This window comes from Astatotilapia calliptera, chromosome 22 (assembly GCF_900246225.1).
Source record: "Astatotilapia calliptera chromosome 22, fAstCal1.2, whole genome shotgun sequence".
Lineage (NCBI taxonomy): Eukaryota > Metazoa > Chordata > Actinopteri > Cichliformes > Cichlidae > Astatotilapia > Astatotilapia calliptera.
This window is the reverse complement of record NC_039322.1, coordinates 11,956,709-11,976,680: the sequence shown is the minus strand read 5'-3', so window position 1 is coordinate 11,976,680 and position 19,972 is coordinate 11,956,709. Positions and strand designations below refer to the sequence as shown.

Sequence of the window (19,972 nt, the reverse complement as noted above, 5' to 3'; positions counted from 1 at the left end):
TAATGGTTGTTAAACCACATTTTTATTTATATATACTGAGGTGTCAGAACTCATCATTAAGGGTACAGGTCAAATGCTGTCTTTGTTACGTCTAAATTACAAAAGAAGGAGATGAAATCCAAAAGCAGATTTTTATGAGCTCAAACCACATTTTTTGTTCTTAAAATATAAATGCCTGTTTGATTATTTAAAGCATTCATTTTCTATCGGGGGAGAAAATACTATAGCAGTAGGGTATCATTGTAATGGCAGGCAGGGACAGTTTGAAGGGGCAGGATGGTATTAACGTGGCAACAAAAGAGATCCTGTTGTTAGTGTGACAGTAGCGTGACCTTCCTGACCTCTCGCAGGCTGATCAGCAGGGCCCAATGCTCCATGATAAAGCCCCCCCCCTTCTGCTACTCTAGCAGCTCTTTTTCCTCACAACCTCTTACCTCTAAGCCGTGTGGAACAAGCTAAACCCTCAAGTGTTTTCCCAGTCCTTCCCTGCCCTCCCCCTCCTTGCCATGGAAAAAAAAGAGAGCGAGAGGAAAACCATCTTATTAGCTCCATACACGCCCACACGGACAAGATCTGCTTCCCACCCCTGCCACCAGCTGTGGTGTAATTGTCATCTAATTGCACCTGCACTGCCAAAGAATAATTAACTTTGGCATCTCATGGCCAGGGTGATACAAAAGGAAAAACATGATAGCAATTATAGGACTGAGAGCTTAAATGAAAGCACACCTGAATGTACAGAAAGCTGAAAGATCTCATTAACAGTCAGGACTGCTTTTTATTTTAAGAAAATACATTTTTCCTCTCTGAGAAGAAAGGGTCAGTCTTACAGCCCTTTTTTCCCTCTGCACTATTTTTTCCCCTCTCATTGTTAGCAATGAGAGGGGAAAAAGGGGAGAGAAAGAACAGGGCCGAACAGATGGTTGTATCAGAGTGGCACCTGGCCTCGTGTTTAATTTCAGGTGAGAGAGTCCGTCTCTAAGTGTGAGGTGGAAGAAGAGTGTCAAAAGCACATTCATCTGAAAGCGAGGAAAGAAAGCGAGAGAATGGAGGAGGGGGGGAAAGGGCACGAGTAAAAAATAAATAAATGAAAAAAACAGCAGATTCACTCAGAGTGTGAAAATGGAGGTTTGAGAAAGAAGATTTGCTTCCTGAGCTGCACTCATTCTGTCCTGTTTGGACATCTTGTACTCTTGTCCCCTCTGTTCTTATCGCTTTATCTCTGCACTGTCTCAGGCTATTTGTCTGGTCTGGTCAGCTGTTGTGAGGCACTCTGAGATAATAACGTCCACATTATGCCACATTAATCATAGCCATCTTGTAAAGCAGCCTCCAAAACTGAACTTAGATCTCAATAATGTCAAATAAGGTCAGTCGAGCTGAAATTAACTGAAATAATCAAAATAGTTGAAAATGAATCAGCACCATTTTCACGATGCATTAATTTTTTTATGTCTTTTTTGGCAAAAACAGCAAAGATTCAGGTTTTTTTGGGCCTCTGTGGTAGTAAACTGAATATGTTTGCCACTTTTTGTCTAAAACAAAAATAATGTTAATGTCACAATGGGCTGTAAAGAGCGTGATTAATCAGGAAAATAATCAATAGATTAAAGGAAAATTCATTTTGACATATTGGGATGTATTTGTCTTCTTGTCAAGAGGAATGTGACGATCAATACTGCTCTCATTTCTGTCCAGTAAATATTAACCTGCAGGCAGGCAGCAGGCTAACGTAGCTTAGCTGAAGTCCTTTTTTGGTACCTCAAGAAAAGCCTTTTCACTGATGCTGTGACTTTGTCTGGTTTAAAAAAAACTAATGAAAAAAACACAATAAAAAATTTTTTTAAAAATTGATGCCACCAAGATGGGAAGGTCTGACCGAGAAACAGTATGTGTACCATGGATAATTCTTACTTTTTAAACATAGTATGGCCAAGATTTACAATATTACATTTTTTTTTATTAAATATGAGTGACTATTAAGCCCAAAATCTCACAATGAAAGTCTTTGCAGAGGTCAAGATTTCTGCGAGGTTTCGCAGTGATCATATGATAGCTTGTGCACCATTTTGAATATGTGAAAATGTAGAATCACACAGGCCAAGAGACTGCTCTGCAAACTTCTGGTTACCACCGGTCATTAGGGAAAATGTAGCATTCCTCGACCGGTTGGGGAGTGGTAGCTGATTGATGGCAATCGCTGAGAAATCAGTTGCTAAAACTGCAACCACTGGTTGATCCCCTGCACTCACTGAGTTGTTGACAAGGGAAAATGTGTTTTCTCTAACTGTTTGCTGGAGGTTCCTACCAGTCATGAGGTGAATCTGGGGATGCTGCACCAAAAACCTCTTTGCAATTGCTCCAGTTGGTAGTAGATTGCTGCAGTTGCTTGTACTTTGCATGGAAGATGCCCAGTTGTCTGCAAACACTCTCCAACTACTCACCAAGTAGTTGTAAAACTGTGAGAAGTGTGGCAAAAACAGAAAACGTAAATTGTTTGCCTTCAAAATAAACTTGTCTTTTTATTTTTACAACTTTTACTCTGTAGCTTGAGGTTCTTTCTTTTTCGCGTGGTGCCTTTTTTAAAAAACGTTTTCTGCCCGCTCTGCTAGTACATGGTGAGTGTTTGCAGACAAGTTGGCAATTTCCATCAAAAGTACAATCAACAGTGGCAATTTGCAAACAACCAAAACTATCGCAAGGAGGGTTTTTGCCGCAGCACCATCTTTGCAACCAGTTTTACCTAGCAACAGCAAGCAATTTCTAGGAAGTCACCCAATTAACCATTGGTGGTTGTATCACATCCAATATGGCAGATAGCTCTTAGGTAATGTGTGCATGACGTCACGTGCAAAACTTCTATAGGACAGAAAGTCATTTTGCAACCACAGATCTCGCCTTCTGATGGCAGTCACATGGAATACAAGTTTAAGGCACTTCTTCATTGGCATCTTTTAATGTTCTCCTCCAGCATGTTTTGTCCAGGAAGTACAAACATGTTTGGAGTACGGGGGACTACTTCCTGCTGTGTGCTGTATAAAGAAAAAAACAACCTTGTTAGTTTGAAATTGTGCATAAAAACAGTTAGCTTAGCTCTTTTCATCTATCTCTTTCCAAAGGGAATAAAATGCATCGATCAGTGCCTCTGAATATCACATCATCTTGTTTCAACAGCCGGATTAACAAGCTAAGCTAACAAGCTTCAAAATCTAGTTTATAAATGCTGTATAGATATGACAGCCGTGGTGATTTTTCTCAACAAGAAGGCAAAATGTCAAGCTTTTCCTTCATTTAATGAGAATCATATGCATTTGGATAGTCACGAAGCTGTTTAATGCTTCCTTAAAGTAATATTTGCAACAATGCCTCGCTGTTCATTTTAAATCTAATATCTAAAATGAATAACATCTAAATCTAATAGAGAGCCTGTGCCCAAGTTTGGGGTGGGGGGAGCAGCCGTGTGTGTACTTGGAGTGAATTTGCATGTGCAGCTGGGGGAAGGGAGGGCAGGTGTTCACACCTACACGGTTTAATGAAGGGTGCGTGCTTTTGTGTGCCCGAGTGTGCATAACTGTCTGTTTGCTTTCGTGTGCACGTGTTTCCTGGGGGAGTACACATCCAAAGATAGGGATGGATGGATGGAGGGAAGTTGCAGGGTTTATTTTGAGCTCTCCTCGGGTTTCTTCATTCACTATCAGCCGCGTGTATGAGAGGGAAATCTGCGCTGCGAGGCCTTCTTTGCGTTTAAGCTGCACGTATGAGAGGAAAGAGCCCTCTTTGTGGTGGAACATCTGACTAAGCTTGACATTTACTCAGACATAAGGAGTCAGACGGAGCAGACAGAAGGGTTTTATCAATAGTCTGAAAAAAATGCACGTACTAAATATAGCTCCGGCTTTTTACACAGGATATGAGATAGGAAGTTTTAGTGCGCAGTGCTGTAATTTGTGCCCTTAATCTTTGAGCAAACTTCCTACTGTAGATGCACACGAGCTATGGTGGGTTGCAGGGTTATGTTAACAATCTCTTGTATACCTGTTAGCTTTGTACACTTGCTCAGCCTCCACCCTTCAGCTTCACTTTATCAGAAATTGGCATTTTCATGTGCATTTAAAAAAAAATATGACAAAAACAGAAAGTCTAAAGGCTTAAACATGCTCCCGTGATGTGAACATGATAACTCTTTTATTCCACTGACAATACGGAGATAAATCCGCGCCTCCACATGCAACCTATATCTTGATGCCAGCGAGTTGTGGGGATGATGCTGATGATGATAGCAATTAGCGCGCCTCGGAGCGAGTGCGTTCACTTGATGAATCTATCTGGAGTTAAGTGTGCATTCACGCGTCGATTCATTTACATATGCATGCATATAAATGCACGGCTGGGCAGGACAGGCGGCGCAGAGTGACAACAACAGAGGGGGGAAAAAAGGGCTCGTCCTCTGTACGTCACTCTGGGGCGACTGTAATGATGAATGCAGATCGGATTTATGGAGGTGGTAAATGGGTGTGAATTAGAGAGAAATTGGATAAATGAAGTTGGAGCGGGGAGGGAGAAATAATAGAGGGTAGGGGGAGGGGAGGAAGGATTGAATGAAAGTTTGACATAATGAACAGTGGGTGGTGTAAGGGTGGTGAAGGCTGGAGGTGCGTTGAGGCAGTGTGTTTATCAGCTTAAATACAGACATCTGTTACTGAGGAATTGTGTGTTTTTTGGGGGGGTTGGGGAGTGTGTGTTTGCTAGACGAACACACACACAAAAGCAGAGAAGGGCTGTTGCCACAAAACTCATTAGGCTCTTTGAACTTTGGTGCAGGACTGGTTATCTAATGAGCATGCATGGACTGTAGTGGAGTTAAAATGTGTAAATCGTGCCAGTTAAAGTTAAAAAAAAAAAAAGGGAAAAAAGTAGGACATGGACTCTATCTGCACTCTTTCTCTCTCTCACACACACACACACACACACACACAGAAATCTGCCTGTGATTCAGTTCTTTCTCCCCCTCTGCTCCACTGATTCGAGTCAAACAACACTTGACATGAATATTTAACAGTCAGAACAGACAAAACAATTGAGAGTCAACTCGAGTATTGTTAGGAATTTACTCTTTGATATTCGGTTTCTTCACTTTGAAGGATTTTTGTTGTCTGTCTGGCTAAACGGCTGAATGTCAGCTTCGAGACACTGTCAGCGCCGGACAGACTGGTGAACCCTGTAAGAGCCGGAGACAACACTGGGAAGCGGCTTTGACACTGAAGACTGGGACATTGTTTAAATATTATCGAACTGCACAAGTGCTGTCAGTCTCTTTGTGTTTGACTGAATTCAGGAGAAGGTTGAGTTTTCTCTCCGCTTTATGTGGCTGCCTGCCCATGTGTGTGCGCATCTGTGTGTGCATCCACGTGTGCAAACGCTAACGGAGCGCACTTGTGCATCTCTGCTTTTGTGTGCCGCTTTGTTCCAACTCTTTGTGTGATCAACTGCAATCTCCCTTTTCTGTTCCTTTATTTTATTTATGTATTTATTTATTTTTTTTATTTTTTTTTATGCCTGTTAATATACCAATTTCCACCTGTGTTTCTTCTTCTCCCCACGGGGTGAATTCACAAGTGCGTCTCAGCGTAAGTGCATTTGCAACGATAGAGAGGAGGTGGATGGAGAACCGAGGGAGCAAAAAGCAGCAGAGACAGGAGAGGGAACAGAGACGGGGGGAGAGGAGGAGGAGGCGGTGCGGGGAGGTGGGAGGTGGCAGGTTGATTACGGTCGCAGGTCTGGTTGCCTGGAGACGGCTGGGACGAGGGATGCCAGGTTGCTAGGCGACCAGCACGATGCAATGACCAGCGCTGTGTGATGGAGCGGAGGGGAGGCGAAGATGGAAAATTGTCTTTGTGCCCCCCCCCCCCTCCCGCCCCACCCAGCTACACCTCCCCTCCCTCTTCCTCCCCCTTCCTCTTCCCCTCCAGCTCTGCCTCCCTGTTGTAAATGTTCTTGAAAGAGCGGGGTGACGGTCTCCGCTGATATATTTACCATTCAGAGTGGCAGCTTTTTCGGGCGTACAAGCAGAATGTATTGAAATTGGAGAGAAAACAGGCAGCAGAAATGTGGCCCCCTCCCCACCACTCACACAGCAGTAGCAGCCTACTATATAGACAGATTATCATCAGCTCTGCAGGTCATAATAGTAAGGCGAGAAAAATGTCATCATCAGTATGCTTTACTCTATCTAAAACACATTTGCCTTGCTGTAGCACATGAAAATGCATTTCCACGGTGGCGATGGCCACTCCTCAATCTGTACACTGTTAAATAAAAGATTGCGGAGGGTGTTAAATACACCTAAATACACCAGGCTACTTAGTTTGAGCCCTTTTAGAGAATAAAAGCCATTTATTCAGTCTTGTATTTACAACAGGTGAGCCTTGTGTGTTTTATTAAGGTTGTGAATCTGTTTGTGCTTAACATCCTTCCAAGGGAATGGAGACATTTTAAGCACAAGGACTGTTGTGCAAAGTCTGAGAAATATCCTTGTGCTTAAAATGTCTCCATTTGCTTGGAAGAGAGTTAAGTAAACTTGATTTGCATAGATTGTGTTTAAGCACATTAGTCAGAAAGTAAAATATGCAATGATAAACAAGCACTTCTGGGTTTTTTTTTTAAACTAACAGCTGCGATTTTGGTCTGACAATTTTTTTTCATGTATAGTTAGCCTTCCCTGGATAAATAAAACCTTATTAATAAGACTGCATAGCTCTAAACATTTTTATTTTAGCATTTTTTATTTTATGTGGGGCACTGTGACTCTGAGTGCTGTGCTGATGATAATCCCTGTTCTAGGACAGATACACTATGGACAAACGCACCTATGCATTACACTCACAGGAGCACCATGGAAGCCCATGCCATGAAGCTTATGGCACATAGATTCGGTGCTGATGTTAATGCCAGCGGAGGTTTGGCGCTCAGCAGTTGGTGACTTTTACGCACTGTGCACCTCAACATTCAGCGACCAAGCTCTGTAATTTACATGGTCTGCAACTTTGTGGCCGAGTTGTTGTGACTTTTGTTACTTTCACTTGCCAATAATACCATTTATGGAATATCTAGAACGGAAGAAATTTCACAAACTGACTTGTCGCTATGGTGGCATCCTATTACAGCATCATGCTCACATTATTTTACAAATGTTCGAAAAAGCCGACTGCGTTGCTATGTGCTTGACCACACCTGTGGTCATGGGACTGAAAACATCTAAATGAAAAAATTAGCTGTTGTGCTCTAATTCTGTTTTCCATATAGTGTAGGTGTGTTCAGTCAGCTTGTTTTCATGTCCAAGACTTTAAATACATCTTGTCAAGATACTCACTTTGTAGCCTTTGGCTTTGGTGCTCCCAGCTTGTACATTACAGCCTGGCATCACATTTAAACACATTGGGTAAGCCTCTTGTTTCCAATTGCAGGGTTAATGGTGTGAAAGGACATATTTAACCTAAATACCAACCTCATTCTAAACATAACCAAGGATTTTCTTTTCTTATCGATATTTAATCACAGAGTAAAAGTGAAAGTAAAAAGCGAGAGAAATCAAAACTAATTGGTGAGTTTTAAAAAGAAGTTAAATCTAGTTAAAAACACAAAATCTGAAGCAAGAGATAGTCTCCAAGGTAACAAACTTCTGGATGCAGAGATGCTTGGCATCCATTATAGCCGTCAGTGCGTCATGGGATTGATCCCAAAGCATACCTTGTGCATATCTATGTGACTCCAGCACCATCTGACAGCACGGCAGTATTTGATGCCCTGGGATGAGACCACTTAGATTCAGTGTGATGCTCTGTGCTTTGTTAAAGATCAAAGAGAGAGCTGCTTCCTGAGCACATTTCTCTGTTCTCTCTTTTGTCATTTTGTAATAAAATCAAAATGCCCCCAAAATAATAAAATAAGTAGCTGAAAAGGGAAATTCAATCAGTCTCGCTGATGTCTATCATAGTGCGTCTCTGCTCGCCACAATATTTAAAATAAATTACCCAAATCACTGCTGGGGACACGTCCCTCCAGTCCCAGCTAAATTCTCTGCCCTTGCAATGTCTGTATTACCTATTTCTTTTAATGGGTTAAAGCTATTAAATGTAGATACTCCTAAATGCAATCATGATGCTGAATATACATTGGCAGATTTAGTCCAAATTGTTAAATCAGTTTGACGATATAGATTCTCTGGGCTTGTTGTTGCAGTGTATGAACTTTGATGGCATGGAGAGGGGGGGGGGTCATGCATTATGGCGAAGGGGTCGAGCTGTTATTTGATTGGATAATCTGTGGATTTAATATTTCATAATGCTCGTGAAATCCCCCGCGGCATCACAGAAAGAAAAGATTAAGTATGTGTAGATGTGCGCTCGCGTCACTGTGACCGTCAGGAGCCGACGGAGCATTGTTTGGATGACTGTATATATAATATCTGCATGGCGTGTTTGGACATGGAGCGCAGGGGGAGCAAGAAAAATCCAATAGCAAAAACACACAGTGGTGAAATGGGCTGTTGATCAGGCAGGTTTGAATGCGTGTTGTCTGTGCACAGTATGGGACCGTTTTTGTAAACAAGCCTAAGAGAGAAAGGGGAGGGGAGGGGAGCAACAGGAGGAGGAGGGGAGAGAGCAAATTACTGTAAAGTGTGTGTTAGTGGTTGAGGTTTAGACGGAGATATTTTTCTCCCTGCTTCTGCATCTGCTCTCGAGGCAGCGCCAACATTCAACAGGCACGAACGAAGCCGCTACCATCCCTTTTTCTTTTTTCTTTTTTTTATTCTTTCATCTTTCCTCCCCCTGCTCGTCTTCTCCCTTCCTCCACTGCACATCTAATCCCTCTATCTCTTGACCTAGAAGCACCCTTTGTCCTCCTCATTTGTTTTCCACCCGTCTCTTTTGCAGGTTGTTCAGGGCAACCTTGTTTACCTGATGTGGGGGTTCTCATCTCTGGGGTTGTCATGACGATGGCCATGTGAGCATGGTCTTTATCAGACCGGCAGCCGGTTGCTGTGCAGATCTGAAGTGGCACAGCCTTGATGGCCTCCACTTCTCACTGTTTTTCCTCTTGTATATTCTAATTCCAATCTCCTGAGCCATCTGCTGTGCTTCTCCTTATCACCACCACCACCACGGCCTTCACTATTTGTCTTCCCACAGTGAAATATGGGCCATGCGGCTTTTTATAAGCATCATTCAAACATGTCAATCAAACTTGCCACTTAATTTAATGCCATTAATTCATAGCATTGACTTAAGGTGCTTTAAGAGAGAGCTAACCCCAAAATAGCTTCTATTTTTAGTTATCTATCTATAGATGTCTGTATCAATGTGTGGAAGAATCCTTCCTGCTATGATTGAGTGGCGTGCAATAACTGATAGCTCAGACACTGAGTGACTGTCAGTATCTACAAGGGTATTAAAATTATGAATAAAAAAAAATAAGGTGGAGTTTTGGTAGAACAGCTGGTTAAACTTTGGTCTGGTCAAACAACATTTTCTTATATATGCTAATCTGAAAATCCTGGTGGAGCCTGCACCTGTTCAGGATTTGACATCCCCTGTCCAGCATCAAGATTTTCCTTAAATACATGTCAAAGGAGTTATTAGGAGTTTCTTACATTGCACATACTGGCTTGGGTGGTTATATGTTAAGATAATGATGATAATAGTGAGAATCACAGAAGCTTGTAGATGTAGATGGATCTCAGATCAGTCAAAACAAAACAAGCAGCAGCACCTTGTTTAGCATGTTGGTCCACCATCAGTTTTCCTTCCTTCACAAGTTTTTCCATATGCACATGCACAAACACATTGATGTTCTCTCAGTCTGACAAGCTATAGCCACTGCTAACGGATGACTACTGACACATTGAGAGGCCCACGCTAGCATACTAGCATCTGACAGGATGTGTGCATTAATGAACTCAGTAAATGCTTTCCTGATGAGTTTATAGTCTCAGACATTAGTTTCATTGTTTACTGAACACAAGATGATCATCATGACTTTGATTTTTGTCTCTATTAAAGTCTAAAAGAACGTTGAAGCAGGGATTTTTTGAAAAAACAAACAAACAGTGGCATCACAAAAGCTATGCTTGTCTTTTTATGAAGTTTACGGCTGTAATGTAGTGAATGTAGACAGTAAAAAGAAAATGCTTCCAACATAAAACTGCTGACAATAAGGTTTGTGGATTCTTATAATAACCAGGCCAAAGCTGATATCTCAGTAACTGGGCAGTTCACACTAAAACAGTACAGATCCATTAATAGCATGGTGCGTTCTTTAGAAAGGTGTATGTGTGAAGAATAAAGCAAGAATACAGATTAAATCACAGCATGGGCAACAACAGCGAAGAAAAACAGTGGTAAATAAGGTAATACTTATTTTGCACAGGCTGTTGTTGCACTCTCTCCTGCCTGATAACTGGCTGGTATAAACAAGAAACTGTGCCGATAACGTACTGTGAGGTATATTTGTCGAGCTTCACCCGGAGTACATGAATTTTAGCATGCAGACTCGGTTGGAATGATGATATCTTCTCTTTAGCATATTGTAAAAAATTTAAACTAAAAAATTATTATTCACTGCCAGCCAGAGCAAGACCTCCATTTGTTTAGCTGATTGGAAGATGGTTTTTTGAGCCTTCCCCTCCATCTACTCCATCATCCTATTAATTGGTACACTCGATTAGACTGCTCTGAATGAGAAGACACGGGGGCCTTGTATAGCAGGTGCTGGGGATATTTCAGCTCGTGGTTCAGCACAGATGTTTGTTCATGCGGGTCCTCGTGACACCAATCAATAGTGTCTCCTGGTGACTGATCACAGTGGATCAATCAGTGACACAGGATCAGCGACTGGCTGAAATGTCACCAGCTCCATAATTAAGACCTTCATTAAGCCAAAGTTAACAGAGTGTCACTCTGTTGCTCTCACCTCGACTCATCACCCTTCCTCTCTTCGCATGCACATCCCCCCCCCCCCCTCCCAAATCAAACCCAATCCCGCTCTTCTTCCCTTTTTGCTCTCCCTTGTACATTATTTTGCTTGCTTTCTTTCAATGGTCCTTTTCATGCTTGATACATTTGAAGGACAAGCTGCTGTTTCGTCTGGAGGTTGAATAGTCGGATAGCCAGGAAGAGGACGGCGAAGCGGCCTTTTATGAATAGCGAAAAAGGTCACTTAATGTAAAGTGTGTGCGTGTTCCCTGCTTTTTCTTTCGCGTTTTTGTTTGATATTCCTCCCTCTCGACATCCGTCTCTGCCTCTGTCAGGCTCAGAATCTCTCTCTATTCTGATGCTGCGTGCTCCTTTAATCCAGATTAGCTGGCGAGTGTTCTTAATCTTATCACTTCCCCAATCCCGCGTGGGTGTGTGCTTTTCCTGGTTTTGTGTGTTAGGGGGAGAGGGAACGATAGACGGCAGGATTAGAGCTGATTCTGAGAGAGAGACTCGGAGAGAGGAGGTGGGGCGAGAAAGAGAGACTGTATGACACTGCAAATGTAATATCACACATATCGGTGTCAGCTGTGGCCTGTTGGAGTCGAGTTGGCCCAATAAAAGGAAAGGAGAGAAATTGGTGTGTAAATATAAACGACTGGAGTACAGACCACATTTGCAAACATCTAAACAAGCACAAATGTGTACTACAGTTATAATTGCATTTACATAAATGGTTATATAAAGCACACAAACATGAATATCATCTTTTGTCATTTACATAACAGCAAGGGGCACATTTGCCACATTAAAACTCCAATTTGTGCCAGTTATTTCCATGCTTATATGCTTTTTGCCATGTTAAAATGAATGCGTTTTTCTTTTTGTTGATTAGCCCTGACCTGCATTTAAACCGACTACGTCATCTTTTTCCAGATGAACCGCCCAATCCAAGTGAAGCCTGCAGACAGCGAAAGCAGAGGGGGTAAGAGACACCTGTCCCCAACCCAGACACACAACACCTGTTCAAACATAAACACCTCCAGAAATATCAGCGATAACATGTCAGTTAGTCTTGCAGTGACATTAAAACACCTGCACGAGGTAAGTGCTTGAGTGGAGGATGCGTTAAGGGAAAGTACAGCGGTGCAGCGCGATGATTGGGACTGTAAGTTGACAGCAAGATGTAAACGATTGGCACGTTTTTCTGGTTTTCACCCACGGACATGCTTTTGAGGTCAATCGGTGATTCTGAACATCTTTGTTTTAGGGTTTCGCTCACTCACACTGCATAGTTAGTAGGATAAGTGGTTACAAAAATGGATAGATGGTTTAAATGGTGTGCACTGATATGACAGTTATATATGTGATAGATCTCCTGTGCCTCACCATAAATCACAAATTGTCTTTTGACACCGTGGCCTTGCACTGGTTACCGCAAAATCGAACGCAGAGATAACGGCACAGTTTGAGGCAGTTAGCGGCGCCATAATTTTCAGATTTATCAGCCAGGAGATCATGGTTTGTGTCCTGTGGTGTTGGTTAAAAATGTGCCTCTTCCAGCCGCACTAAACAAAGACAAGCTGCCATAACCCAGAGTGTCATGCACCGTCACCATGGACACAGTGGAGCTGATGTTTTATTAAAGTTCTGATGTTAAAGGCCCCTTATTTCCTAAAAGATGCAATCTACACTGAAAATATGACAGATTTTATCAGCCCTTCAGCAGATTATTGTTCAGACTGAGTAGTCGGCTCAGCTGCCTGTCAAGATGGATGTTTTGCTGCTGTCAAACTACACCTGTACATCACACACTGCACACAGCCACTTACGCTATCATAAAAGAAAACACTGGTAGGTTTTGACAGGAGGTATTAAAGATACTTCATCTCTCATACCTCATATCATTTTACATTACCATTGCTGATTTTCAAAGCATAACACTAGCTCACTCTCCCTTTAGGGTTGGGTTTGTTTTTAGTCATAATCTGAATGGAGAATTTTCAGAAACCAAGAGATGTTGCTTGTTGATTTTTAGACTGTAATGTTTACCAAACCCTAAGCCCAGATGGGCTGCCGGTGACCTGGTAAACTCTCTCACATGTGTCACATCTGACTTCATCCAGATGCAAATTTTAAAGATAACCAAATCACTAGAGACTGCAGGACTACGTTTAAACTAGTAATTAAGAAAAGTACAAAGGGTATAATAAGCATCTGATCACTTAACCTCTTACCCTCCATCGAGACACCCAGCTTGAGTTAGGTTGGTGATTTTGGTTTGGGTTTATTCAGTGTCCACGCATTTTTATACCTACCTATAAAACATTTAGGAACAGGAAAAACAAACATGTCAAAATGTGTGAGAGTGCATTTAAAATGTAATGTAATCTGTTATTTTCTTAAAATATGGCTATCTGGGCACTGGTTTAGCTGGGTGGAGTGGGCTGCCCATGTGCTGTGGGGATGACGTAGAGCCTGGGTTCAGATCTGCCCCAGGGCCATTTGTGCATCTTCATGCTGGGTTTCTTGTCTTCTCTCCACTACACTGTTCTATCACAATAAAGGGTAAAAAAAAAAAAAAGATAAATAAATAAAATAAGTCTATTTAGCTTAGGGCTAAAATAAAAGTTACCCCTAACCCTACACACGTGACTTAAAGGATCCTGATATTAACTAAAACTTGAAATTTGCTTCAGACACAGTAGCCGCTGCATCACATGTGCTAGGTTTTTGCAAGAATGAAGTTAAAATATGCAACGCTCCAGTTTTTGTGCTGTTGGAAAAGCTCTCACATCTGAGTCGACATCCAGGAAATAATCCAAGACTCTTTCTCGCAGCATCCACTGTCTCTAATAGGCCTGTTTTCACTGGAGTTTGACGTGCCACAGTAGGAAAAGCACAGGTGTAGATAATAAAATTAATGATGGCTGAATGCCATTTAGCTGCTTCAGTTTCAGGGTTCTGGTATTGTGCATGCTGGCTCCCTGTCACACTGTGGCAAATCAAAACGCCTGCTGTGAAAAGGGCCCATTTTCCTAAAAGTCAGTCCAAGTTTTTAACATTTTGAACATGTGATTTTAGATTCTATGCCAGTAGCCTGAAGGATCAACACTTTAGATTTTTTTTTTTTAGCTCTTTAAAATTCACAAAACAGTAATAGAAATCCTTTGGTTTCCTTTTAGTATCACAAGACAAGAAGCATGCAGATGCAGGCATTTGTTTATATGCTGTTTTTATATATATATATATATAAACGCGTGATTTTTTTTTCATTTTTTTATCCGTTTTCTGAAACTGATTGGCTCACAGCGTAGTGAGCAAATTCTGTGCTTTTCATCAGCCAATACCCAAACCCTCCCCATCAACACACCACCCAGGCAGGTGTTTCTAATCAAACCACATTTATCGTCTGCAATCTTCTTGACATTTAGGCTGTATGTAGGTTTGCAATAAGGATAATGGCACGTTCGCTGTGACTGATTGTATCTCAAGCTTCAAGTCTCTGACATTTGATTATCATACGGAAATAAATTGGAAAGAAATGGCATCACGAACAGTTTTGGGGGGAAAAAAATAAAACAAAACATATATCACTCGGTTGTTCTTTCTGAGAGTAATCTGCAGGAATGTAAGGCGCGCGCAATTTGTAGTGAATGGGCTCAAACATGCAGAATCGCTGGTCTGATCCTTCACAGACAGGGACAGACGGAGCAGCTTCTCTGACCACACAGAGGGTGACAAACATTTGAGTCACCGCCAGATGCTGTTTGTTGTGCCGTTCATGTTACTGCACTCTGGTGGTGCTCCGAAGTACAGCAGGCTAACGTCCAGCCCTCTTTGCAACTGCTTGTCACCCTGTTGTCATTTTCTGTTATTCGTGCATGTACAGTGACATGGTGCTTCTCCCCCCTACCTCCACCCTCTCCACCCCTCCCCGCACGCTTTCACTTGCATTACCTTTCTCACAAATACATCTCTTTCTCCCCCCGTCTTTAATCTCACTCACATTACCACACATTACTCTCCTTTCTCCCTCCCATCCTGGTAATCTCCTTCCCCTTAGAAGACAGGAAGCTGTTTGTGGGCATGCTGGGAAAGCAGCAGACGGACACCGATGTGAGGAAAATGTTCGAGCCATTCGGCAGCATAGAGGAGTGCACGGTGCTCCGCGGGCCTGACGGTACCAGCAAAGGTAATAATGTGAAATCATGCCATGTGAAACACATCCAACATCAAGGCTGAACATTCCCTCCACAACATGCACAGTCCCAGAACGATATCTAAATCTGGATTCGTTTTTTTTTCTTGGAAGCATTGTTATTTTATTCTTTTCACATTTGAGCAGCATATTTGAAAATATGACAGAAAATGTCCTGCATCACAGTACTCAAGAGTCCTTTCAGAAACTCCTGAACTAACTTCCAAAGTCAATTACTTCATAGTCCAGCTGAGGATTGCCTCTGGTAAAATATTCATGCAAATCTGCGCATATTTTTAGATTAATCCTTATAACAAGCAAACAAACAGGCAAACTAATGCAACCATGCACATTACATCCTTGGTGAAGATAACAGACAACCTATGCAAAGCTCTGATGGCTGACCGGTGCTCCTCAGCTAAACAGGTGGAACTATAAAGTCTAGGAAGTCTTACTAAATATAAAATTATGGTGAGCAATGGCTACATGTTATTCTGCTTTTATTATACCACTCTTTGTCTCCATGGTTGTCACTGCATCATTTAATATCTAGCGAGACTTCCTGGACTTTGTTTAGTTGATAAACGCCAGACGTATTACAGAAAGATACAGTATTATTCACAGAAACAACACATTAGCAGCAAAACATTCATCCATCTATGTTCATTAGGTAAAAACTGTTCTCCCCTCACATTTAAAGAGCTACAAATATGAATTTTGACTGTGTTTACTTTTAAACTCCCTGCTGGTCCTCCCCTGTCCACAAACTCTACTACTCTACTCTAAATAGTCTGAAACCTCATCGTTTAAACATTTAAATACTTAAATATTGCTTAAATGGATGCAATTAGCCATGTCATATCTTATTTCTATTACCCCCGATGGCTTAGCTACTTAAAAACCTTAGCAATAATTCATATTTGTCCCACTGAATAAAATCATCAGCACTAAGATGATTTTGCTAAGCTATGCCCTCCACAATTTACAAAAGCAGCCTTTAGTCGAGCATCCTTTAAAGCCACTGGTTGCAGCCAGATTCCCGGTCACGACTGTAGAAGTGTGGACTGACTTTGTTTTACCGTTTGTATTTAAATCCGAAGAATAAAGCTCGCAGCATGTTGCAACTCCACCGTATAAATGACTATTGTCAGTAACAACAATGCTAATGATATTTTCCATGTAAATCAAAGTCCGCGACAGTTCAAACACAGAGGTTTGACTTTTCTGCGTTTGCTGCACGAGGCACGACTAATAGTGCAGTAGGTTTTATTGGTCATAGCTAATGATGCGTTTGGTGGTTTACGGGCTGTGATTGATGAAGCAATGAATGTTCTGTGGACCATGCTTAATGGTGCCACGGTAACAGATGAAATGCTAGATGCAAGATGGCTTCTAATGTATATTTAAAGGGAAGCGTTTTTGTTATAGTGTGTGTAAGTGTGTGTATGTGTGAGAGAGGGGCTGTGCTTAATGATGTGTCATTTCATGTAGGGTGTGCATTTGTAAAGTTCCAGAGCAACGCAGAGGCCCAGGCCGCCATCAACGCTCTTCACGGAAGTCGTACTCTACCTGTAAGTCCACAAAATACACTCTTTCTGACACACATACACAAGCACACTCATGCTGCACATGCAGCATGGTTACACAAATTCAAATGAACCCAGCAGACGCACTCAGATGCTCCAAACCCAGTCATTTAGAGACTCACAGGGTGACTCAGCTAATGGTCACCACTTCTCCTTTCTGTCCCCCTCCTCCACACACACTCACACACAATAGAGGACACACTCTTTGTAAAATGCGGTCATGATTTATCTCTGGAGGTCTTACTGCAGTGTGGCTTGATGTAGGGCATCAAAATTAAAATAAAAACCTATTTGTTTATTTCGTTTACGTCAGTAATGGATCATAAAATGTGCTCGTCTAAATCAGGACACTTTAAGCTAATAATAATACGAACGTAAGCCTTTATTAAACACATCCATCCAACACATCCAAGCAATTATTTTTCAGACCTTTTCTGGGTCTCTATGCTCTCTCAGGCAGTTTAAGTTTAAGCATAAAAAAGGTCATTTCACTCATTTAGAGTACGGTCTCAGCTCCAACTCAGTCACTCCAAGGAGTGTTTTACCTTTATTTGAATCTGTAGAGGATCTAATTTGATGATTGTTATCATCATTCTGCTGCATCGCAAAACTTTTAGCTGGACGGTCACCTAGGCACCATCGTGTGAGAGGCTTTAATAAACATGGGATTTCTATTTCCCCCTCGGTGATGGCGAGCTGTCAGGTTTCCCATCTCTTCACTGGTATTCATTATCCTCTCTTTAGGACATAAGTAGCGCTGGCTGCTCTTCAGAAACATTTCAAAGTTTTCTTTGTTAGTCCACAATAACATTTTCGAGTTTCTAAGTGGCAAACTCCAGTCATGGAGCCATGGGGTTGGGTTTTTTGGATGGGTTGGGGGGGGAGGCAGCAGCTTTCTCTGTGTAATGCTCCATGCAGCCATGCACTGTGAGGGAGAATGGGAAATGAACATAGAAGTTAAACAGCTCCAGTGACTCATTTAAGCCATCAGTTTCTTATTTTGGGCTTCTTTTTTTTTTTACTTCAGTGACTACTCTGGGTTTTTCCTTTGGAGTCATTTAGCTGTGCACCCGCAGGCCTGAGTCATCGGTTTGTCAAACTGTGGACTGATAAATGTTTTTGTTTTATTTTGTTTGTTTGTTTTCTAAGTTTACCTTGCAGCCTTTTGCAGTTTTACTCGAATCAATCATTTCCGATCTTGTGTTTTCAGAGATCTATTTTTCAGATTAAAATGTTCACTTAGCTCTAACCTCCAATCTTATTTGATGATGGCACAAACCGCTTTTGTCAGTGTCATTAGCCTTGAGCTCCACAAACATCCCTCTAGACACTACGCTGAGTCTTTGAGTGATGCATTCATTGTGGAAAATGCATGTGTAAGGTAAAAATATTGGATTCTAACCAGTTTTGTTAGGATGCAGTAAGAAATGCTCAGAGTAGTGGTGGTAACAGTGGTAATCTTTCCACTGTGCGTGTTTTAACCTCTTGCTGATGTTGAGCGTTGATGCTAAAAGCATCGGACAGATGGAGTTTTGATTTTTCTGCCTTTTCCTCCGCAGGGCGCCTCGTCCAGCTTGGTGGTAAAGTTTGCAGATTCTGAGAAAGAGCGAGGGCTCAGACGGATGCAGCAGGTGGCCTCCCAGCTTGGAGTCATCAGCCCCATGACCCTGCACCTCGGGGCCTACAACGCCTACACGCAGGCCGTGAGGAAGACCCGCAGACATACACATCTCACCCAAAACACACACTATCTGTCATGAGAGCACTACAACATGTTGCTGAAAATATTTATTCTGATCCCAAAATATCAAAAGTGAACTGTTTTTGTGCAATTTCTTTTAATGCTCTATCCTCTGCACTTTGTTTTCTCTATCTGGCTTTCTCATCATCATCTTTGAGCTATTTTAGTGCGATGGAAGATATAGGCACAGAAACCATCCTTTAATCCCCCAAAAAAAACATAAAAGAAAAAGCTACTCGAGAGACGCTCGAGTTGTAATGTTCTATTCAAGCATTTTATACTCAGAATTTCAATCCAAAAGAGATGTCTCATATGATATTAAGATGATTATAATTGGGAGGGGAAAAAAATCTCAAATAACAATATAAAGTCATCGTCGCTAATTGACCATTTACTGCAAATGGTTTCAGATTTGCCTCATTTACAGTTGTTCAGATTATGATGTTTAACGAGGCCTCTCGAGACTTTTACTCATGATTGATGTGTTTGTAATTTAGTAAGAAAAAAGGTCACATAAAAACAAAATTTTAAAAAATGCTCAATGGAAGGGTAATTTAGAGAAACTGCAGGTAAAGCTCCAAGCTAGACAAAAACGAAGGCGGGGTTCAATAAAATTCTTTGTTTACAGCTCAGAGATGTGAATGAAGAAATGATCCAATCCACTGAATGTGTTTTGATTCCAAGCTTGTCAGTTTCTCTTATCGGGGCTGGCACGTATTTCTAACAGTTGCATGTTGCAAAACTGTGACGTCAGACTCGTGGCTTTTGCACGACTGAGTCAGATGCGCGCCTTCTGTTTCTACACGGTGTTCAGACTCAGAGATAATAAAGCAGCTCTCTCGATGCTGCCACAGTCTTCCCACACAGGAAACCGAATAGGAATCAGGAAGGGAATCGATAAGGAATCTGACCTATAAGAAGAATCAATAATGCCGCTGGGTATTGATAAAGTCTTGTCAATATGAATCCTTATTACAGCTAAGGTGAAGAGCACACAACGTGAACTAAAGACTAATTATTCCCATGATTTGATCGTAATGAGGGATTATAACCATCAGGAAGCGATTTTTCCCGATGAGTGAGGTCACTAGGCAGAGTGCTCTGCGGTGCTTAGATGTACCCTTCAAACATATAGATTCATGTTTTCTGTTTTATTAAAGGGAAACATAAAACAACAAAAACAAGAGAGAAAAGGAAGAAACAAAGGGATTTAAGTAAGAACAGGGAATTTTCTTTTCTCTTTTTTTGTTCTCAATGACTGCTGGTGGAGTCAGGATGGGTCAGAGCACTGATACTTGGGAACGTTATAGTATATTTTCTTCCCCCTCTACAGCACTTATTTATTTCTGCGTCCTTTAAAGTAAGACTGTTGACTCAAGCCATCACATGGGAGGTCACTAGACTCTGGAACAACCCCCATCAGTCCCCCATCTGTCCCCCTTCTAGTCCCTTGGGATCCCCCAAAGCTATTGGA

General features: G+C 41.7%; 1 protein-coding gene across 6 annotated transcripts in view; it reads left to right on the top strand.

Moving 5' to 3' along the window:
* celf3a (cugbp, Elav-like family member 3a) overlaps positions 1 to 19,972 on the top strand; it is a 32,816-nt gene that overhangs the window by 4,504 nt on the left and 8,340 nt on the right. For 5 of the 6 annotated variants that reach the window (XR_003270962.1, XR_003270961.1, XR_003270960.1 and 2 more), the window contains exons 2-5: positions 11,907 to 11,955; positions 15,037 to 15,165; positions 16,663 to 16,742; positions 18,317 to 18,460. Coding sequence is in view for 1 of the 6 variants with exons in the window: in XM_026155832.1 (XP_026011617.1) it covers positions 11,907 to 11,955; positions 15,037 to 15,165; positions 16,663 to 16,742; positions 18,317 to 18,460 (402 nt within the window). In the remaining 5 variants the exon portion in view is untranslated. The remainder of the gene's footprint in view (positions 1 to 11,906; positions 11,956 to 15,036; positions 15,166 to 16,662; positions 16,743 to 18,316; positions 18,461 to 19,972) is intronic. The other variant, XR_003270963.1, reaches the window with a different exon arrangement.